The sequence below is a fragment of the Patagioenas fasciata genome, chromosome 9 (assembly GCF_037038585.1).
Source record: "Patagioenas fasciata isolate bPatFas1 chromosome 9, bPatFas1.hap1, whole genome shotgun sequence".
NCBI lineage: Eukaryota > Metazoa > Chordata > Aves > Columbiformes > Columbidae > Patagioenas > Patagioenas fasciata.
This window is the reverse complement of record NC_092528.1, coordinates 7357175-7380838: the sequence shown is the minus strand read 5'-3', so window position 1 is coordinate 7380838 and position 23664 is coordinate 7357175. Positions and strand designations below refer to the sequence as shown.

The following is a 23664-nucleotide window of genomic DNA, read 5'->3' as shown; positions in this document are numbered from 1 at the left end:
TATTATTCACATTACCTCCGTGAGCTCACTTCCCTTTTTAATTTTATGTGTTCATTTCTTATTGACATTTTCTGTGGAAAAAACAATTGTTCAGGTCCTACCGGATATTAAATGGATAACAGCAACAGCAGAAACACACATTTGGAAGAGGGATGTGGAATAATCATTATAATATGTCCAGTATGGTTTTGGAGGATGTAGGAAATAAAGTGTAGCCATTCTGCACTAGGCTAGGTGTTCCTAGTAGTACCTCCTTCTGTCTCGGTTAGACTGGACTAAGAATATTGCAGACCACAGGGCAGAGCCTGCTATGTGCTCTAAGTGTGGAAGGAACTCACTAGTGCTTAGTGTTAATTCTTCTGTCACTTGGACTTTCAGTCTTAGTTTAAATACTTCCTAAAATGAGAATGTGAATTTAGTTTTTATCTAGACCTTCAATGAAATAATCTTAAAGATATGCTAAATAAACGTTGTCTTGTTTGGTCTTAAATGATATTAGGAATTTTCAAAATCAGACCCAGAAGAAGTGATTTAATTCGGCTTCAAGTGGCTGCAGGGTTAACATGAATTGATTTGTTTAAAGTTCCAAACATGGAGTCAGGATAAAGCTTATGCTTATAAAAAACCATAATCTAAAAAAGACAAAACCCTGAGTAATGAAGAACACATTACAGCATTTGGTAATTTTTTTTCTAGGGTTAGTTCCTGACAACTATTTTTGTAGTTCTGCAGGATTTAGAGTTTACACTTTGAATTTCCAAATCCTATTTTCCCTTTGCAGGTGGGATAGCTGGGCAAGAAGCATTTAAGTGGTGTGTCCAAGGCCATGCATGGGTAAAAGGCTGTTATAGAATTTATCTGCCTACATGTAAGATCCGCTTTTCCCTCTCCCCTTGTTGATCGAAGCTTTTGGAACTCTGCCTTGATGTCCAGAAGGTGCCTTCTGACAGGACTGTTATTTGCTGGTGCAACATGCCTTTCCCTACTGTGAAACGCTGCTGTTGGGCAAGATTATTGGGGGATAAATCTCGTTTCTGAACAGAATATTAAAATACTTGAGTTTTACATGTGTCGCTTCGTGGTGCTGTGCAATGGCATGGCATCATGTATTCTGGTTTCTTGTCTGCACAGCAGGACATTTGGAGTTCTCAAATCTCCTTTGGGCCTCAATGGGATGGAGAAATGAACTGCTGCGTTAAAAATTTGCAACTTGCAAGGAAAGATGTAGCAAGGAGCACTGAGGGAGAAAGCAAAGTAATTGTAAATGGAAAATGAAGTTACAGTGTATAGATATTACCAATTAAGTAGAAGAAGATTTTGCTTTGTTAGTGTGAGCTATTTTTTGGAGTGTGTTTTGCACTTGGAGCAAGGTCACTTGGTCAACAAGGAAAGGGTTCTGAATGGGAGTCAATCAAATACTGGTTGTCTTCTGTTTTGGGTGTCTTCTAGACAATGGAGTTAATAATGATGTGACTCTGCTAAATTTAGTAGTGGTTGGTTTATTTGTTTCAAGTCTTGGTTTCAGCTTTATAACAGCTCTATAAGGAATATGTACCTAGTTTATTGTAAAGTTAGTTGAACTTGATTTGGTTGTTTCTACCAGATTGTTACTTGCAACAATTCTGTCAGGTTTCAGCATTCATGTCAATCTGTTCATTTGTTTGGTTGTTGTAGCATCAGAGACACAAACAATCTGAAGAGTGCAAAAAGTAAAGGTAGATTTCATGTTAGTAGAAACTACAGGAAATGTTGATGGAGAGCTTGTATCAGATGTACTGTTGTAAAATTGTAGAGCCTGTCTTAAAGCTAACATCATTATGAGATGCTTAGTGAAGAAAAGTTATCGTAAAATTGACTGCTCACTACAATTTTTCTTTTTAATAAAGCAGTTTTATATAATGGTTGTTATGTCTGGTTATTATTGTGCATAGTTAAAAAATAGAAGCAAAAATGAAAAACATGTACTTGTTTTCCCATTCTGTGTTTCAACTCAATGGTCTCTTCTACTTCCTGCTTTATATTCTTCTATAGGTAGTTTTTAACTATGCCAGCATAAATTTTGTAATCTTAAGATAGAGATGCACAGGTTTAAAAATCGGCAAACGTGCTAAGATCATGAAAACTGGGATTGAATAATATGGTTTTTAAAGGCCTAAAGTGGAAGCAGTTGACTGCAAGGTAAAGGACTTGTTCAACTGTATTTTGTTTATTATCATTTCAATTACCCAAAATGCATAAGTATGAAGTGTTCTTCCCCTCAGTCTTCTCTTCCCCAGGAGCAAGGTGACAAAATGGACATCTGTCTCAAGCTTTCAAGACTTTTTTTTTCACCAATGCCTTATTTCTCAGGCTGAATAAGACAGAAAGGAGGAGAGTTTGATTTTTCCTGTTCATCAGAACATCATCTTTAGGAAACAGGTGTTCCTTTTATTAAAACCAGAAAAAAATGCGGATGTTCGCTTTTGTGTAGTCCACAAGGATCAGTGATTTTTCCACAGTTGTCAACCTTAATTTAAATGCACGACTGAATTGAGAACCCTGTTCCAGGCATGTACAGCTTTTCATTAGTCGCTATACTACCTTATTTTATTTCCAAATCAAGACTAAGCAACATGGGTGATAATTCAGGAGTGAATTTGGAAGCAAGTGGTGTTTTTTCTGTGAACACAGAGGAATGTCACCGTTGAGGGAAGTTGCAAGGTGATTATCCCAAGACTGCTAATGGTTTCCTAACTTCAGCTGAGCATCTGGGTCAAGGAGGAAATATCATCCAGAACATGGGACTATGAGAAAATACCACAGGACATTGGTTGTCTGCTGTTACCACCGTGTCAAGGCCGTGGGTCCAGCTTTCTTGGTTCTTCGGTTGCTCCTGAATAAAACAGCTCCTCTCTGCTCCTTCTGGATCTTTATACCCTTCACTCCATGCTTTTTTTTAGGCCAGGACTTTGCTTTTCAAAGAAGCAAAGCATCCTTTGCTCATATACCTGAGCAAGCACACTTTTCCTTGTATTTCCTTCCCCAGAGCAGCTGTATACTGCTGGTTACTGTATCTGAGCGTGCCCAGCACAACAGTTGTGAAGGGTGATAATTTGGTTAAAAAAGCAAATTAGAAAAATTCCACATAACACTTGTGCAAGATGCTTTAAACATCTGTGGAGAATCTCTCACATAAAACGCACAGAAATATTCTTGAACTTCTTTTGAAAGCTCCTCTGAAAAGTAAGATTGATGCCCGGTATCCTGCTAGAATTGGATAATCTGGAGATCCAAGACAGATGGATATTTCCTCTGAGGTCTAGGTACCTTATGCAAGAGTGTGTGTGAGTGCGTGTGTGTGTACAAAAATATACTTCTGTTTTAAACAAAGGGACAGTATTACAGAAATGTGTACATCTAATTGTCATGACAGGAGGAAAAATATTTGCAGAAGCTTAATCATAGACTATCTCGAATTGGACCCATAAGGACCATCGAGTCTAAGTACTTGCTCCTCACAGGACTGTGTAAAACTAAGTCATACAACCAATAGCATCATCCAGACACTCCTTCAATTCTGACAGGCTTGGTGCCATAATCAAAACCTTTCTTCTTTGGGATTTCATTAAATATTCTTCTTATGTTATACCTAAATATTAATTTTGTGGCGACCAGAATGCATGTTGTGCTGATTGTAGTGAACCTCTCAATTTCAGAGATCCTTTTTTATTTTGTACAGGAAATCAACTCAGAACTTCATTCAGTCTGATGCTATGTTTGTTTATAACAAATTCTTGCAGGTGTCTGAAATGGTTGCTTTCTGTTGTTGAGTGGGCATACTGTTCCCCTGTTAAGAGTAATCACATCCTTAAAAACATAGTAATGACCAGTGTCTCTGATGGAGAAATCCTGTTATGGAAGTAGCACAAATAGCATATCATATAATGGCTTTGTTCATGAAGAACTCAGATTGCTTGTGTCTTACGGTGGCTCTGGAGAGCTTTTACACCAACCTGGTGTATTGGTGTGGAAAATGTTTCCATTTAAACCATTAATGCTAGAGTGGCAACTTTAATTCCAAACAAACTTCTGTTAACATTTGTTTGAGAACAAAGTGGCTTGCTAATGATACAGTAGAAAAAATGGCCAGTGAGAGGGCAGTATATGGTGAAAAGTGTAGATTTGTTGAGATACTTTAAGTAAAACTGTTGGTAGCACAAAGTAAAGTGCTGGGAGAACTAGTTGTGTGCATCTGTGAGTCTAATTTGAAGTGTAATAACCAGAGGCAAAAAGTCTGTTCATGCTGTGCGGTTATGGTTTTGGTAAATAAATACTGATGTGCATATAGTAGGATGGAAAATAATACCTCACATGTTGTAGTGTTTTGCTCACACTGGTGCTGTTTTGTTTAGATACCGTGTTTGGTGATGTTAGCTCTCTTCTGGCTTGATTTTCCAGCTATCTTGTGCAAAGCTACTAGAACACAGAAAAAACTGCCCATTGAAAAGAAAGCAAGTATTTAAACTTAAGAGATTTAAAATATCCGATGTTGTAAAAATGTGCAGTTAACTCCGTATTCGTTGTCATTGCTCAGTTGTGGCTCTGCGAAAGAGGAGAATGAAACAAACCATTTCAATTTCTCCAAAACTTTGGTTTTCTGGAAGAATGGATGGCAGCTCTGTGTTTTATTACATCAAAGATCAGTGCATCTGTCACATTGTGCTGTTACTTAGTGGCAACGTTGCATCTGCTGTCATTAGTCAACTGCTTGATTAGTCTTCTGGATAGAGAGATGTTACTAGTGGGTATAGTGGTACCACAGGTGCAGTCTAGTTTGTTGTTAAAACTTACAACTTTGGTTTTGTCAGGTTAAAGTACTTTCTGTTGCAGTTAGGCACTTGCATAGATTCTGACTATTCTGTGAAATTCAGTCACAAAAAAACTGAGACAGTGGGTCTGACTGAATAGGTGTAGTTCCACTAAAGGAAATGTAATCAGCAGTATTATCTCTGACCAGTTTTGTTATGCCTAAATAAAACCTCGTATGATTTTAGCTACAGATCTTTTGTCTTGATTCAGAACTAGGAAGGACTGTTTGTCATGAAACCAAAGTTTTGTCTTGGACATTTAGTCTATTGTGTGACTGGAAAATGAATTCCTTAAAACTAGATCATCAAGTTCTCTGATTGCTTATGTTTATATATTTATCTTGTTTATTTAAATTTTCCAAGTTTTGTGTATGTTTTTACATTAGAGTTACCATAAATAAGGACCTAATGCAAAAATACTTTGTGTACGTAAAATAATAATAAACTAAAGTTGCCTAAACAGAATTGTAAAAACTGGCTGCAAGATGATGATTAAGCTGTCCTGGGGACATGCATTCTAAATTTCATATGACTTAATAGTGATGCCACTTCAAAATCGACCATTTTGCTTTTTATTCGATGTATGACTGTTTTGGAATCACATCTAACAACTTGTTTCCTCTCTTTTACAGACTGGATTTGGCATTCTTTTCATGAAAGAGGTTTCCGAGTAGTTGTCTTATAATAACTTTGAGAAGAAGTTCTATGTAGGTCTTACTTTCAAGAGTGCTGCAAAAATGATTACTTCAGATTTGCCAGTACTACAGTGAGTATACATTTCTCTATGTATTTGAAATCTCAGGTTTTAAAAAGGTTGAAGTAAACAGAGAGGTGATCGTGAGGATAAGACTCAAGCTTGAGAGCATTGCAGATTAGCCTGACTGTTCCAGGCCTCCTCCTGTGTTGTCGTATGCTGTAAACTGTGTAAAAAGTAAAACAATCTAAAACATATTTTTCTTTATATGTTGGGAGATTTAACTTCGCTGTGAAAAGCAAAACAAAATCTTTGCTACTTTTATGTTTCTGAATGTTGTGAGATTTTAGAAATGTGTGGATTTTAGTAATAATTTTCTATGTTTTTATATTCCAGTTGTGTACTTTTTCTTACAATGAGCCATTTTTCTTGTGCAAAAAGCCTTTGGCTTCTGCAGTTGCAGAGAGCAAGTGGCATTAGCGTGTTTTGATCTTGTGGGGAAACAATGGCTTATACAAGTGGGAACGCTAGTGGGCCTGGATGAAGTGAACTATTGGAAAGAACAGAGTTGAAGCCTGTGCTGAGAGGAGCTAGAGAGTAAATTGGGTAAAGAAAGGAATTTTTAAAAATGAGAACAACCATGGAGTTCAGAAAACAAGATAAAAGAGCTTGTGGGCTGAGATAAAGACAGGGAGATCACCTAATAATTGCCCTCACAAAACAGACTTGGGAAAGATTAATTTATTGCCAATTAAAAAAGATTTGGATGATGGTGAGATGCAAAAACTGAAGTGTTTGCTGTGCCCTTGGCCCTCAGCCCTTTCTCACAGGGGCAGTGGCCGGAACCGGCTGGGTCTGGCACCGGGCAGCCCCACAGCTCCTCACAGAGCCACCGCCTGCACCAAATGCATGCAGGAATTATACAGTGTTTTTTGCTTGGAACATACACATGAAGCTTGTGAAGGTGCTTGTCTGACCTTAATAACATGCTCAACGTTGCAGTTTTTTCTTATATTTTTAAAAATTCTGTCAAAAAAAAGTGAATTTTCGCTGTGGGTGAGGAGGTGGCTGGAGAGCGGGATGGCCCTGATGGGCAGCGCTGAGTGGGGAGCGTCAGCCCTAGGGGGTCTCGTTACCTTGGCGGGTTTTTGTGGAAAAAATTTTTCTAAGTTCATGTTTTCCTGGATATTGCACATTGAAGGAGTGAGAGTGTGTTTGTGAAATGTGCCAAGGACAAAAAAATGGGAGATTTTGTCACTGCAATGATAGGAAAGGGATATTCCCCTTCCCACTTCAAGCAGCTAAATGGCCTTTAGAAGTGAATGAAATATTGTAGAGTTTAAGGTTAAAAAGTGCATATTAATAGATTTGTTAACTCTGCACACCAGCTGAAAAAACTGAGGGACATTAAAGATGTTGGTATGTTCTTTATTCAGAAGATAATTGTGAGCCACCAGGATTATGCAATGTTAAAAAATGAAGGGAACTGAGTATGTTTTTTTTTTCTGGTAGAACTGGGAATCATTTAATGCCACTGTATGAAGTGTTGATGAGTTATCAGTAATACATATAGTTTTGGTTGCTTGTAAACAAGATGAGATATTTCTTTTTACAAAAAAGATTATCAGGATTTGCATGTAAATGTTTTGAGACTCTCCTGAGCCTCAAAGCTTTAGAGTGTGGACAAGGTATCAAATAAAGTGATAACCACTAATTCAATAGGTCTCAAACAGACTTTGATCAGAAAGAAATCTGGCTAAAAGTGAGAAAACCTTAAGCAATATTTGGTTTTAGGGGTACTAACTTCACACATTTAGATTTGAGAAGCCACAACCCTGGTGCACACAGAGAAAAAGCCAAGATTTTTCTTTCTAGCTCTTCTATAAGCAGCTTTGATTGATTATTATTATTCTTATCTACCACTCCTATGCCTTATTTCTACTTTTTCATAAGGTTTTCTAATCTTTTTGGCTATCCGCTTTAAACAAAGGGTCTTAAAGTCAGCTTGAAGTATTAATGTACTTTGCTTAGGACCATATCAAATATTCCTGCTCAAATTCTTCTCTGAGGGAACATGAAAGGAGAAATCTTTAATTTTTCTGGATTCATAGAGGTGTCTTCAGAATGCAGTGAAGACAGGATTTCACTTATTGGTGTTTCAGATGTAGGGAAAAAAACCTCTGGATTTGGCCTGGGTGACTGTTATGAGTCTTCTCTCAATGGGATGACTCACATTTGCTATGAGGCATGTTCCTCTTTAGATTTTGAAGATCCACCATGAGAGCTGATTATTCCATGATTCATGAACCTGTACATTTAGCAGTTTTTCTTCATGAATGCTTTTTTTCACAAGGCTGAGTCTGGTGGTAGCAATTACTGAATTTATCTCTGCGAGAACCTTGAGCTACCTCAGCAACTTCATAAAAGCTTATAGAAGTGGTTTTGTTTGTAAAAACTGATACGTGAACATAGGTTTTTGGTGTGTTGTGTTTGTAAGGGGGATGGTACAAGATCTGTAGCTAGGGCTTTATGTAGTAGTATAAGGAAGGTGAATTTGTTTTGATTTGTTTTGCAGAGATGTGAAATTTACCATGTTGTAGAAATATGTTCTTCAGAAGCATGACATGGTAAAGGGCTGCCCAGTAATCTTAGTTCTTCCTTAGCATATGGTTACTTTCAATGCTTGTTACTGCAACTTCAGAATAATATCCAGAGTTTTCAGAAGGGATTCTGGAGTTACTGCTGGTTTTCTAAGAAGTTTTAGCCACCACAGAAACCAGAAAGAAAAGCAGAGTAAATTTTATCCCCTACAAGGGGATATCACTTGTCTGCTTTACTCTGCTCACCCCAGTCTTGTAGGTCTCCAACACTCTGTCTAATTCTCTTCATGTCTCTACCATGTCAAAGGTGTCTTAGAGAGGAAAGGTTTGGTCTAAGGCACCACAACCTTTCCTCTTCTTAGATGAGGCAAGTCTCCTTAGCTCGATAACTTTCCCTCCCAACAGCTTTGGAAAAGATAAATTGTGACTAAGTCTAAGTTTTCCCCTCAGGTGACTAATTGCGCACACATAAAATAGGGAGAGGATAATTCTGATCTATTAAGATGTGGATGACTGCCACCAGATAAATTCTTTTTTAGCAGTTCTGCAAGATGTATGGGGAATGACGGAGATGGATGCTGGCCAGATGCTCTTCTCAATGAGTGTTAAAAACCTGACAGAACTGCAGGCAGTTAAGATATGCTTTATTCCTCCTCTGAGTTCAGAAATAAGAAGAAAAAGGCCATGTGTGTGTGTAGCTGGAGCTGCTGTCGAGCTTTGATAGAAACAAGAAGTGCTGCCTCCCAAACTGAAGGGTCTCAAGGCCACAGCGGAAGAGCCTTTTTGTGCAGGAGTTGCATGATTCAGGCAGAATTCCCTGCTGCTTGAAATAATGTTTATTTTAATGTTAAGTCAACCAAGGACTGTAGGTTGTCCTTGATCCTGTCTCTTTACAACAAATAATGTGGGGATTGAAGGGAACTTACTTTCTGATGTTTTCTCCTTATTCCTTGCATACTTATATTCTTTGCTGTAAAGAAATCTCCTCTCTGCCTCACATACTATTAAGGCGAGATTCATCTTATTTCATTTTAAACATTTATATTTGAGTTGCTTGTCTAGATCACCTTACCATCAATGAAGAGAAAAGAAAACTCCCTAAACATAAACTGTCTGACAAATTTTGGACATTGACCTCAGCATGAGATACGTTGCATATTAAGATTTTCTGTTTTCTGCATTATATAGGTCTTAAATTTGGATTAGACAGATCTTACCCCTAGTACTGATTTATTGAGCCTTTTCCATAGGGCTTCTAGCAAACCAGAGAAATTTTACCAGAAAAATATTAGAGAAGCATGGTTATCGGGTTTAAGACAACAGTCTAAGACAAAGAAGAGGTGGTTAATTAAAGTGTTCCTTCCATTGCAGTATTCGGAAACAATTGAAATTCCCAGAACTAAATATGCAAACCTCAGTAGGTTTTGCTAGATCCAAACAGATGGTGTGGCAAAGTCAAGTTGTCTGTGGATTAGGTGCATGCAAGATAGTATGGTTTAATTTATTTATATAGCTCCAGTGTTTGAGCCATTTGCCTAGGAGGACTGCTGAATCTGGTTTTAATAGAGAAAAAGCTTTATCCTGATGATATTAGGGGTGTGGTTTTGTAAGCTAGCAAAGCTTATAACATTTACCCAGGAATGGGGGTATTGCTTCGACCACACCATACCTACAATTTTTTTTCAGTATAATTTTGTGTAGACCAAGGAGAAGCTTGGTTTTTCTGCAGAGAGCAAGGGAGAATGGCTTAAGTTTCTCAACAGCAACAGAAAACAGCAGATTTTTTTTTAATGTGGTTTCTCACTTCTGTATTCAAAAGTAATTTAAAAAAAAAAAAAAAGACTGTCATTGTGAGGCTGTTCTTTGAGTAAAGTCTGAATAGATGCATCTGCATTGTTTTCAACTGTTTTCACTATATTGCCTTTCACCAGCGTAGCCCTGTTTTACCAAATCATTTTGAGCTATGTGTGGGGTTTCTTTTCTTTGGTTTTAGGCTTTTTATAACTTTTTTTTCAAATTCATAGCTCAGTATTGAGTTTTGCAAATTTCATGTTTTATGAAACAGAAAAGCTACTTCTCTTTAATTTTATCACAGCAAACCTGAATTTTTGTCATTTTGTAGAAATACTGTTTTACAAGTGTATAATTTGGGAACTGAAATGCACTTGAATGCTGTTTTTTAATCTGGGATGCTATGTTTTTTCCAGGCATATAGAGTATTTAGAGATAATCCATTTAAGTTACTTTCAGAAAAGGAGGAGATTCAGATATGTTCTCCTGCATCCTAGCTTTTGTAAAGGATTCTGTGCACCCCTGAGTGTTTCTGTGCTTCCAAATTGGAAAATAATACCTTAATATTCAAAATTAATATAGTTCTGCAGAATTATTTGGGTGAGAGTAGATCTAGAAACAATGCAGTAATTTTGGTAAAGAGAAGTATCAGAACATTCTTGATTCTGATGCAATTATGTTTGTATCTTTCTGCATTACTACATAGCTTTTCTTGGTGTTACCACAGATTTGTGATGTTTTCCTAATTTATAAAACAAAGTACAAAAATAAAGCCCCGGACAATGTGGAAGGTCTGTGTAGAACTTGGCCTGCTGAAGCTTCAGCAGCTTCTGTAAACCAGATCACTAATGCTGCCTTTTGTGCTTGAGGCTGTATAAAACAATGGATTTGATTTTTACAAGAAATGTCTGATTAGTGCTGGATTTGACCCATCTTTGAGTAATCCAGGACATTATGACAGTTACTCTTTCATTTACAGAGATGTCATGTACTGGTAGTTTTGCAAACTGAAAATAAAAGCACATCAGTAACAGGTATGGCTTTGCTTGTGGGCTCTTCCTGGGCAAAATGTAATGCCTCAGAAGATCAATTGCAAGCAGAGTTTCTTCAAACAGCCGGATCAGTTTTGAAGGCAGAGAAGTAACTGTGCACGTGACTTGTGTGAGTGGGGGAGAAATGAGGGTAATGTTTTTTCCCTGCTTAGTATGGTCTGAAGTCTAAAACAGGAGTGACTGAAAAAATATACTGCAGGCTTCTCTCCTAATAGTCGTTGAGCAATGTCAAGGTTTTTTTCATTGTACAAGTAAAAATGTTTTTCTAACTGCAAGAATCATAAATGTCTTCAGATCAAAGGAAGTTTTCTGGTTAGTGCCTCAAGGTCAGTGTTAATCCTCGCTTTATTAACAGCTGCATGATACCATTGTCTTCAAGTGTGACTAAAAACATGGTGTAACCCGAGTGGGAACTTGTGTAACTGTTCTGGTGGTGTGATAGCTGGACTGGACTCCAGTTTGCTTTCTCGGGGCCTTGAAAGCAGCTTGAAAGTAGTTACTAGAAGAAAGTGGGATGAGTATGTTGAGAATGTGCTGTTTTAGTATATCCAGTTTTTAAAGTGCCATGTTGTTTCGAAAGAAGCTGTTAATTTAAATAACTTCCAGTCTATAAAATGAAATTCCAGCCCATAAAGAAGGTAAGGCTTTTTGCCAGGGCTAATAATGCTTAGTTCCTTCGTTTGCAGACTAAATGTGGCAAGCCTTTTAACACTGACTTTTATTTTTTTTCTGACTTAGGACTAAATACTTAATCAGTCAGTTATAGATTACTTGTTGATTTCAAATCATTTTAATTTATCTAGTGTTTTTCCCCCTCTAGGGATTCTACAAATGAAACTACTGCACATTCAGATGCTGGCAGTGAGCTTGAAGAAGCAGAAGTCAAAGGAAAAAGAAAAAGGGGCCGTCCTGGCAGGCCTCCAGTATGTGTAATTTAGTTTTGTTTTGTTATGCATCTATTTAAAATTGACTGCAAACTGTTTTTTATCTAATTATCTTGTGGTCACATAAATAGGCTTTTAATGAGCCCTATGTCAAACTTTATGAAGACTTGTAGTATGAAATATTTATCAGATTGATATACAAACAATGTTTGGAGTCTTTAAAAAGGGACATAAAAATGAGCTCATAATAGCTATTTTTTCTTTTGTTAGCTACTTACGTGAACATTACAATCTTGTTATTATTGTCATATTACAACATTCTTCCAGACATGAGAATAATCTCAGTGAGCATGACTGCTTTCTGTTTTTAAAGTCGTAATGGATTTTAAGTGACAAATGACATCTGAGCCATGCTTTTAGTAACTGATGATCTCTTAATGTGAACGGAAGAGTTGCAGCATAGTATTAACTAAATGCCTTGGAAGATAAGACATCTTAAAAATTCATGTAATTGACATGCACTGTATCTGACATATAGATTGGGAGCTTCAACCTCTTCTCTAGCACAATGCAGCAGGCAATATTGATGTCTGCTCTGTAAGATTTGCTGTTCTTCAGTAGTCTTTGCCCATTGCTGGCCCATAAATGGGATCATACAGAAACAATTCTCTATTACACATAGTATTTAAGGAGGCTTTCTCTTTTATTTTAGTTTATTTTATAAAATAACTGATTTATTGGAAAATACAGAAAATGTTCTGTGTGTCATGTTGTCCTTCGTTTTGGCTCTTCTAGGTCATCAGATGTAATTCTCTTGATTATATCACTGGCAGTACACCGTGTGGAATAAGATTTTTTTGGTGGGAACTTATGTGTGTTTGTTATTAATGGTTTTGATTCTCCTTTTAGTGTTTGTCTACAAGTACACGCCCATTATGAATGTGAGATATATATATATGTATAAAAAAAATATATCGATATATATCACTAGTAGATATTTTAATAGTTTTGTGTGTGTGTGTGTGTGTGTGTGTGTGTGTGTGTGTGTGTGTGTGTGTGTGTGTGTGTGTTCGGTTTTTTTTACCGTAAAACCTTCCACCCTCAGTCTGACTCCTCAAGCACGGGCTAGTGAGGCTGTGAGAATGGATAGAACCATGTGTTCCTCTCAAGTGTGCTGGCCAAGCTGGAGCAAACTCCCCCTTAGGACAGTTTCTGGACTTAGTTTGGGAGTCAACATTTTAAATCCTGGGCTTTTCTGGGCATGTTGTGTTCATTTTTCAAAGCTTTTTAACAGTGTTTCCTACTATGGTATTTGTTCTTCATCAGATGGACAGATTTGCTTGCAAACATGAGGTTTTTTACATGAAGTTTAGAGAAGCATGCAGAGAATGGGTTATCTGTTTATATAGCTTGTAAGCAAAGGGCAAAATCAGAAATTATCTTAAGTATATCTCAGTAGTATATCTATGAGTTTTTGTAGATCTAATTAAAAAAAAAAAAAGAGGATGATGCAACCTGATTGCTAACCCAGAAGGCTGTCAGACTGTAGGAATTTAAGTTAAAGCAACCCTAGTGGTGTTTTGTATCTACCACGCAGTCACTGGAAAGGTGAATGTTGCAAAGGCATTTCTCATCCCTCTGAGTTTATTAGTACATCTGTGGGAATATCGGCTGAAGCACTCTACTGGTCCTCTTATCAAGTTTCTACAGGAGTAATTGCACAATATGCTTTGAAGAACTCCAGACTCATTAAGTATATGTGATTGTAAACTGATGAACATACAGAGGAAGTGGCCATTATTTCATACATAAAGTGATGGGCTATGAGCTGACTGTTGCTGCTAAGGAGCAAGACCTTAGGGTTATCCGAGATGACTCCATGAAAGCATCATCTTAATACTTGATGAGGTTAAAAAAAACCCAAATCCAGTCTTAACTCGGAGAGAATAAAGCACATACAAATACTGTGTCCTTTATAAAACTGTGGCTTACCGAATTTTGAGTACTTTGCACGTTTCTGGTTTCTCTTTCCCTCTTGACTTCCACTTCAAAAATCTCAAGAAGGGTATATTAGGACTGGAAGAGGTTCATAGAAGCGAAACAATGATGGTTGTTTGTGGAATCAGGTTGGGAGGGACCTCAGGATATCTCATTGCAACCTCATTCTTAGAGCAGAGTCAGCTTTGGGATCAGACCACATTGCTCAGGGCTTTTCCGGTCTAGTCTTGAAAGCCACCAAGGCTGGAGACTGCACAGCCTCTCTTGGCAACCTGTTTCATTTTATTTAATGAAAATTTTCTTCCTTGTAGACAATCAGAACCTTTCTTGCTTCAGTTCATGACTGCTGTCAGTTGTCTTCCCACCATCTGCAAAAAGCCTTACAGGGAAGTGTTCCCAGCTCCCAGCTATGCTGGTAGCCCTCTGCTGCCCTTGTTCTAGTTTATCAACATCTGCTTCACACTGAGAAGGACCAAAACTGGACATGGTATTCCAGATGTTAGCTAAGAAGTGTTGAGGAAAAGGGTATAATCAGTTTCTGTGCTACACTTCTATAGTTCTTTGTGTGTATAGCCCAGGGTGCTGATGCCTTTGCTGCTCAGGCACATGGCTGTCTCAGGTTACTTTGCTGTCTGCTAAGACCCCACATGTTGGTGCAGGGATTTATTCCTCTCCTCTTGCATTTGCCCATGTTGAATTTTGCGTGTACTGTTAGCCCAATCCTCCAGACTGCCAATAATAGTCTTGTCCTTGATGTCATTAAGCAGTCTTCCTGCCAATTTGGTGTAATCTGCACACTTGACAGGAGCATACTCCCTCACCCCCTCCACCTCTCTGATAAAGATGGGAAACTGGGCATGTTCCTGTTAGACTTTTGTTGTGCTTCCTTATTGCCAGCACTCAGGTAGAGGATGATTTGTTAACCGCGATACTCTGAGCCCAACAGTTCAACCATTCGTCCACCCATCTAGTTGTCTGCCCATCCAGATCACAGCTTCCCAATGTGCATACAAGAATATTGTGGGAGACTGTTGAAAACCTTGCTAAAGTCAAGAAAAATGGCATCTCTTGTTCTCTCTCATCCAGAAATTTGGTCATTTTGCTACAGTTTTTTGGGTGTCTTAGCAGAATGTATATGTTTGAATACACAATTGAATCCTGCCTTCATAATTGATACTGCAGCAACAGAAAGGAATAAATAAGGTTCTTAAACAAACAAACAAAAAAACCCCAAACAAAGAAAGAAGGAAAAAGCCACTCAATGCAATGTCTAGTATCTTTGAGGAGAAATGCAAACACCTTGGAGAGTCTAATCTAAGCAATTAAATGTAGATTTATAACATTATTCAATGTTAAAAGTCATGGACTTAGTAGCTGAGATATTGTTTTTGCAAATGTTGTATTTCACTTTCCCTCTTCCTCCGCGTTTCTCACCTATCCATGTTGCTAACCCATCCACTTTTTTCAGGTGCATTATCTATTTCTTACAGGAGGCACAGGCCTGATGTTTTTTCTGCTATTCTTCCATCTGCTAATATGATTTTTATTTCCTCCACAGGTACCACCTACCTTTACTGTCAGATGTGAAACAGGTTAAAATATTTAGTCAAATTCAGAGCTGTTTCTCTTAGCTGATACTTAGCTTTGATGTTTTTAATTTCTGTTGTAAACCTAAACAAAGGCTTTTCTGCCCAAAGGCTCTTCGGTATTTTGTGGGTTTTGTTTGGTTGTTGTTTTTTTCCTTCTCCCCCTTAACTAAAATGTTATGGTCTAATAAGATTTTATCTCTCCTCATAAATGCTTATTCGCTTATGTCCTCAGGCTGTCACAGCTACAGTGACACATCTACCATAAACATATTGACCTCTTTGGGAAAGAGAGTTTACTCTTCTGTGCTGTTTTGTCTAGCTGTGTGCCTCTGTTACGGAGCTGGGCACCATGTACTTCATCAAATATATGTATGTATTTATTTTAAATAGGTTTTTGCTGTGCTGTTATAGAATGAACTTGAGCTATAACCAGAGAGATGGACTACTACTACTGCTGGAGGATTTTCCAGACTTTTTTCCAAAGGCAGACATTCCTCTTCACAGATTTGTAAGGAGATGGCCCTCATTTGAAAATTTGCCATTTGTAGCAAATAACTTCAGTTCATAGAGAACCGTAATATTTTTGGGAACCTTCCCTTTGTCAAAATGCTGCCTTCCAAGTTGCCCCTCCACTTCTGCAAGAGACTGTTCTAGTGAGTACTCGACTGAGTAGATTAGACAGTCAACTTGCAAAGAGATTAAGTGCATTGGTCCTTCAAAATAACTCTCAGAATCTAACCTGATAGACCTTAATTCACTGGCCCTTGCTGTGAATGTAGCAGGAGTTGCACCATGTTCTGTTGTAGCATTGATAGCAACTGAACCTGGTCTCCCCCTTACCCATGTCCACTTCTAAACACCGAGTCTTGTAGACCAGATACATGTGAATGACTGGCCGAGAGGTGAATCTGTCCAGTCTGTGCGATATTTTGGTGCATGTATTCATGCAATACTGTATGTGAGCATGCCATCTGGATATAAATTTAGTGAATTGTATAGGGTGTATTTAAGAAGTGACCTATGACAGTTCTCTGGTCGAAGTTGCCAGGTAACACTGGCCAAAAATGCCTTTTTTTGTGTGCTACATTATTTAAATACGTGGGTATGGATGCACTTTTCTGTTCTAGGTAGGGGATTTGAAAGCCCAGGGACTTATGATATGATGCAGCTTTCACATTTGTGGGCTTGGGCTCAGATTAGTTATTTATCTATCCTTTTTTGTCTCCTCTCCTGGATCAATGCTCTCTGTTTAATGTTGTCAGTATGCTTTATTTTAACCTACGTGGCCTTACCTTCCCAAGAGGGCAGAATAGTTTGACTTAAACCTCAGCTGTCAGAGATTGAGAGATCCCTGGCTATATTACAGCATTGAAGTACGAGTAGACAGATTAGCCTCTGACTCAGGGGACAAGAAGAAACTTCAGTCTGTCTGTTCCAGAGGTGGCAGTTCTGAGATCTCTGTTGGTGTGTCTCTCACCCCATACTTGGGTCTGCAGCATGCCTTTCTCCAGCTCCTCTCCTCAAATTCTTCTGTTAAGGCAAGACAGAGGAACAAGGCATTTCTGATCCTTTTGTCCCCAGCACTGACTGTACAGTTTTGTTTTCAGGTCCTTTTGTATCGTTTGGTGTGGAAGAGATAGACCACAATACTTCATCTTTGCGTTCATGTGTGAAATTTTAACTCTTGGCCTTCTTTAGTCTCATAGCATGGATGTTGGATACTGCACATGGTTGAGTTTTCCTTCTAGTTCCAAATCATACATGTCCTAATTAACGATAGGAAGGAATCCTCTGGGAAGAATTTTTTTTTTCATGGTAGTCAAGCTTTGTTTGGTGTGAGTTACATCAATGTCCTGTTTCAGCTTGGTATTTTAGGTCTGTCCCTTAAAACGGATGTGAATAAGACCTTCTGTAGTTCTGTGGAAATGTAGTGCACATACAGCCAGAATGTGAAGATGTCTTTATCCTGCCACTTGTAGCTTCCTGGTGGAGGAGACTTAATGGCATTAGAAGTTTTCCTTTTAAGCTTTTGATGGGATGGTACTTGTATTTTTGGCAATCTGTTCTTCATTTTCCAGTGGAAATAGTATTTTTTTTTTGTAGCAGTTGCCTCAGCTGAAAGAATAGAAGTGTTTCAAGCATTTATTGCAGACTCTCTTGATTGTTTAAGATTAATTGTAGAACCCTTAAAAGGCTTTTAAATAAGGATGAGAAAAGCAACACCCCCTCCTCAACACTGCCTCTCTGTTTTGTTTTTTTCGTGTTCTAAGCTGCATGTACTACAACTGAAGCAACTCTGTACATACTGGATGTCAGGGGGCCTGCATCTGTCTTTATTTGCAGGATGAAGCTTTTCATGGAGAGCACCTTATTTGTTTCTGTGATGAAAAAGGTACCACGGGACTATTTGCATCCAAGAAGTTCTCCCTAGTTAATCACAATGATGTTATGAAGTGTGTGGTAGCCTTCTTTTTTAAATGGGAATTAATTCAGGAAGAGCTCAGGTATTATCAGTTTTCCACTTAACACAAGGCTATGATGCAGGGGCCTCTCCAGGTGATATGATGCCTTTGAAAGAAAAGTTCTTCAATCTTACTCAAGTGGAACGTTAAAAAGCTTCTTCCAGCTATCTTGAGAAATGGGCTACTGCTTTCAATTACTCACTGTATGAATGCACATAGAGGCCATCATTTAAGGTGGTGAGTTAGGCAGAGTTGCTGACCTGTAACACTTTTTCTTTGTGAAACACATCAAATCAGCTTGGGGAATGTTAATGGAAAATGTGAAGCCACTTACACTTTTTTACTGTGTGAGTTAACTTTCACATTATTACTTGATTTTACATATGTGGGTCACTTTTTTCCCACAATAATTTTAAAGACATGAAAAGTATTATCTAGCTAATTTATTACAAAATTCTGAATTGTCATCATTTTAGTTTAATTACAGTCAGGGTAAGTGTTGTGTTTCCTATTTGCTTTAAATTAAGCTATAACAACGTGATAGGTAAACTATGTGGTTGGTCATCAATACGACCATTTTAGAGTTGCTTCTGAAGCTTCTGAATTTCCCAATGCAGGTGTGTATAAATCCTTAGCTTTAGTTGTTCTCAGTTGAATTTACTGCACAGGTCTGAAAAAATAATTGGTAACTTCTGTTTTCATTTGGCAACTCAGTACATATTGACACTACCACCAGTCTGACCACCCTTCTCTAGTATCTCTCCACCTGAAGATTATGTTAATCCCTGCCTAACTCAGAAAGTTCTAGTTTGGGAGTTTCTTCGGTTTCTCAGTGCAGAATCCTTTGTCTGGTTGTTTTGTCTCTTGAGGCAGGATTCAATACAGATCCTGCATCTGGATTTAGCTAGCCCAGCTTGAATGCAGAATTGCTTTTGTTAAGTGAAAGACTTGGTTTCTCCACTGTGAGAGATTTTCTCATTGTCAAAAGAAAATCTGTACCAGAGAGAAACTTAATTCAAGTAGACTCAGTACTAGATCTGGTGTTAATTCAGGTCCAGGATATTGAGATAATTACTTGGGCTTGAAGAATCTGGCTTTGTCCAGTAATTCTGTCAAAAGTCCATCTGTTGCTTATTTCTGTACCTCTTTGAGAGCTTACTGGTGTTCTCACCCTTCTCATTCAAACTGAGTCTTGATCAAAGCACCACCTTTCCTCAGGATACCTGACAAAAGTGGAATTTAAACGGAGCATTTTTGTCTTGTCATTACTCATTTTGAGAATGTGCACACTGGTCCATAGTATTCACACCAGTGTAGGTGGCATTTCCAGTAACAAGTTACTTTGGATGTGTGCATTTTGCATCCATCTCCTACTTGCTTTCCCTTCATCCTTGCAGTGTTTCATGTCTCCCTTTGAATTACATGTTGAGAAAAACTGTGTATAGAGTAGGCTTGCATGAGCTTCTGTGGAGGGCATCAACTTGCCTTCCTGCTTTCGTTTAGCAGAACTTAAAGCTAGTGGAAGTGCTTATGGTTTACTGTCACCCAGATTGAATAAGCACATGGATTATGTATCTCAAAAGAATCAATTTACTTCTAATTCCTTGCCATTTTATTAAATAGTGATATGTCTCTTTGGAGCTCAAAAATGCTCAAACGTTTCATATATTGATAACTTTCTTGCTGATAAAAGCAGCTTTGCACATGTTTAAAAATTCATTGAGGGAGAAGACATATTCTTCTTGATCACAAGTGCAGCTATTATTAAAAAAACTTTTCACAGAGATTGTACAGTTATTTTAAGCTTCCCAGCTTGCATTTGTATGCAAGTCCTTAACTGAATATTTGCAAGAGGCAGATGCAGTTACACTCTACCTTGCCCTTTTCTTTAGCTCTCTGCCCCACCAGCAGTGATCCCTGTTAAAGTAAGGGGAAAGCGAGACTGCTGGTCTGCTTCTACCAGCTCTCTTCCAGACACGAGCTCCCTTTCCTCTGCAGGACAATTCTTAATGGGTCTGTAATTGGAAGACGCAACCAAAAATGTTGATGTCGTGTTCTTTACTAAAAGCTTTAATAGAAACTGGCTGACAGTATAGTCATGTAAAAGGTACCATGAGGTTATTGTCCTAAATGTAATCTTCAAGTGCTAGTGTGTTCTTTTCTTTATCATAGTTCTTCAAAATAGCTTCATTGTTCTGTGAAAACAACTTTTGCTTTTGTCTTCCTCACAGTAGGGAGAAAGAATAGAATATGGAAGTAAGACCATAGCAGGAATCTTATGCTATTCTCTCCAAAACTTTTTTTTTTTTGCATAAAGTGACTTAAATTCAGAGCAAACTGTTCACTAGATGACTTCTAAGAAGTGGGTTCTATACCACCTGATTATAAGCTTGAAGAATCTGGAGAAAATTTACATTAAATAATTTAGATCCACAGGAAAAATGTTTTAACTCATAAAAATTTGAAGGAAGGGGCTATTATGATGATTACGAAATCTGACTATAGTTTAGTGATTCAAGTTGAGTTGAAGAGCTGACTCGTTATGTACATATTTTCTTATAAATGTTGTGTAAAAATGAGAACACAGAAAATAAATGTTAATAAGACAAGTGTATTTTTAATAACTTACTGTCTTCCAGAGGTCATTAGTTATTCTAGAAGTGTGCTGACGTATAACATTTTTTCTGTCCTGTCTGTAATTTGCTGCCATTTATTTAGTTTCAGTCATGTTGACTGTCTCTTTGTGTTGAATAAGACTAATACAGGTATTGATGTGAAGTGTTACTCCAACGCTGGGAATTCACTGCTACTTACCTTGTGGTTTTTAAGTCATGCCTTAAAAAACTATTGATAAATAAAAATACATGCATCTGACTGGATAAAGCCCTAAGCAGCCTGGTTGAATTTCATAGTTGACCCTGATTTGAGCAGGAGGTCAGGCTGGAGACCTGAGATCCCTTCCAGCCTGGCTTATTCTGTGACACTTGTGCATATATACATATGTGAGTGCATAAATGTGTGTGTAGTATGTATGTATAAGGATCAGTTGAGTGGTTTCAGATATGGCTATAATAAATTTTCATTCTGCTGGTTTTCTTTGCCCAGTCTGCCACTAAGAAACCTCGGAAGTCTCCAGCAGACAAGGGTCGTCCTGAATCTGGAGCTAGAGCAGCAAGTCGTGGAAGAGCTAATGGCCACCCTCAGCAGAATGGAGAAGGGGACCCTGTCACTTTGTTTGAGGTGGTTAAGCTGGGGAAGAGCGCTATGCAGGTAAAACTACTGATTGTGTTACACCTTCACAATTCAGGATATCCTGACTGTAGAAGTTCAGTCTAATCTATGTTTTTGTAAACTATTGTATTTTTTCATAACCTGTATAGGTCCAATAGGCTGCATATGGTAAAGGGACAGAATGCGCTTTGAGTTGATGACTGTCATATGTACTTCTGACAAGAGACAGATCAGAAAGTCTTGTGTTTCAAATTCTCCTTTAGTTTTTCATTTCTTCCAAATTGGAAATATGTGTTGGTATTAAGTAGTCTGTTAAAGAGTATCCTTTAATATGTTTTATATGAGGAAAAAGTATATGATATTAGTGATGGATCCAAGACTTTTTTGGTTTGCTTGTTTTTTCAAAAATACCTGCTGACACAAGCACTTTGGAGTACTTTGCACTACAGCCTGCATTCTTCTTACTGTCCCCACCAGAGCAGCAGATGAAAGCTAAACTAGTTGCCTGGACTTCCTCTGTCTCTGGGGGCCAAAGATGGACACATCCTGAAGGCAAATTTTTCACTGTAAAATAAATATATATAAGATAGTTGTGTTGAATTCCTTCTGGAAGTGTTTTCTTGCTCCTTTATTAATTTCAGAGGTCTCATAGCGTTTATTGGGCCGGATGAGTCCCTGCCTCAAGAACCTCTACAGATTATTGTTGTTACCAGTACTTGTATGCTTTTACTAAGCTGCTGTGTGTCAGCTATTGTTTTTGGCACTCAAAGGAGAAACAATGGGCCCAAAACACTCTTAATCCAGTGCAGTGCAAAGCCAACAGTTGTTCCTACTGAAGGATTGTTTAAGCAAACCTCCTTTACTTTGCATTTCAACAGAACAGGGCTCATGCCATATCAGTTAGTTTGTTTTGAATTTGTGGTGCTAACTAACCTGAGAACATTATAAATTGGGAAAATTAGGGGCCAGGTCCCATTTGCAGTATTACTTTTAGTGTAGCTAAAAGCTACATTTATTTAGCTCCTGAAAGAATCTAGTCTTCCAAATGAGAGAAAGCTATTGAAATTTTTTTTTCTCAGTCTCAAATCTGTGGAAGGTCTGGGCTGTAATTTCTAGGAAGTAATATACAGGAAGAAAATGAGAATTATTATTCTTCATAGTTGCTGTATTTACAGTTATTCAGAATTGACCCTTCTTATCTGGTAGGTGAAGACAGAACAAATTTACTACTAACAAAGCTACAGATTCTTTGTGCCTCTTCCTACACATTTTAAGTCAGGGCTTCCAACTTTGCTTGATTTTCAACACTTTTTCAAATTTCGTTTTTGGCAGGATTTGAGGAAACATCTGGAGTCTATTTTCTGGTTTTACTGTGGTACAAAACATACTATGTGTGTTATGTAGTATGTTTGTCTTAGAGTTATTGATATTTGCAGGAGCCAAATGAAGAGGAATGGGTGGTTGCTTTGATATTTGATGACTGTGTGTGTGGAATTAACTTTGATACATTTAATCTATATCAAAAGAGATGGCATCAGAAGTCTTCTGCAAATGAAATGCTAAAAATAAATTGTCTGCATATTTGTGTTAAGGAACCTTTGGAAATCAAATACAAAGGAATTGTTTGGAGAAATTTAGTGTTTGTATATGCATGTAGAGATGGGTGTGTGTCCGTATATTTGTGTATCTATTCATATGTATATCTACCTGTGCACGCACATGCTTAAAATGTGCCTGGCCTACAAATATGAGAAAAAAGTAGACAGCACATTTTAAGCAGTGGAGAGATGATAAGCAAATAGTAAAGGAATAGACAAGTTTATTTGAAGGCCTGGCATGTAAATAGGCATAAGTGAATTGAGCCATATTTAGGAGCACCAGTCCTAATTTCAAGAGTGTGTGTCACTTGTACATCCTTGAAAATTTTACTATTGGTAAAAAATATTCCCCCGAAAAGTAAGCAAGAACCCTACAGTGGGAAAGAGGAGGCAGTTAAAATGTGATTTAGTATTTTTTTTTAACTTGCACTTCTGGATGATAATCCAATGTGAAGCCAAGGTTCTATAAACCAAACTTATTAGCATTGTTATACTTTTCTTTTTCCTTAATAGCTTGGGGATTTTGATGTAACAATTAGGAATGCCTCTAATTAGGAATGCTTTTTTTTTTCCTAGATGCAATGCAGATTTTTTTGTTTGGTTTTCGAACTGCTGTCAGCATTGCCAGTTTTCAGAGAAGTGCCATATATTTGTATTTGTCAGAAGCTATTATTTCTCAATATTTAGTCTTTTCCCTGTTATAGAAACCTACATTTTTCTATAGTGCTCCTAAGTTTGCTTCCAGCAATGAAAACCCAGAAAAATTCAATTAATATATTGTGAGAGTCCATGGGAATTGCACTTCTTGTGGTTTCATTTCTGATCTATCTGCTCCTGCTGTTTGCTCTCAGGATTTATTTTAGTTGTTAGATTTTTTTTTTTTCCTGGCCTTGTGTTGCCAACTCATAGAAGTCTGTA

The 23664-nt window shown here is 37.7% G+C and overlaps 1 protein-coding gene across 2 annotated transcripts in view; it reads left to right on the top strand.

Moving 5' to 3' along the window:
- The window catches only part of STAG1 (STAG1 cohesin complex component), a 177794-nt gene that overhangs the window by 35006 nt on the left and 119124 nt on the right, over positions 1 to 23664 (top strand). Inside the window, exons 2-4 of one of the 2 annotated variants that reach the window (XM_065844443.2) lie at positions 5480 to 5613; positions 11805 to 11907; positions 21023 to 21187. In XM_065844443.2, coding sequence (XP_065700515.1) covers positions 5585 to 5613; positions 11805 to 11907; positions 21023 to 21187 — 297 coding nt within the window. In that variant the 5' untranslated portion in view covers positions 5480 to 5584. Of the gene's footprint in view, positions 1 to 5479; positions 5614 to 11804; positions 11908 to 21022; positions 21188 to 23664 lie in introns of those variants that run through there. The other variant, XM_071812389.1, reaches the window with a different exon arrangement.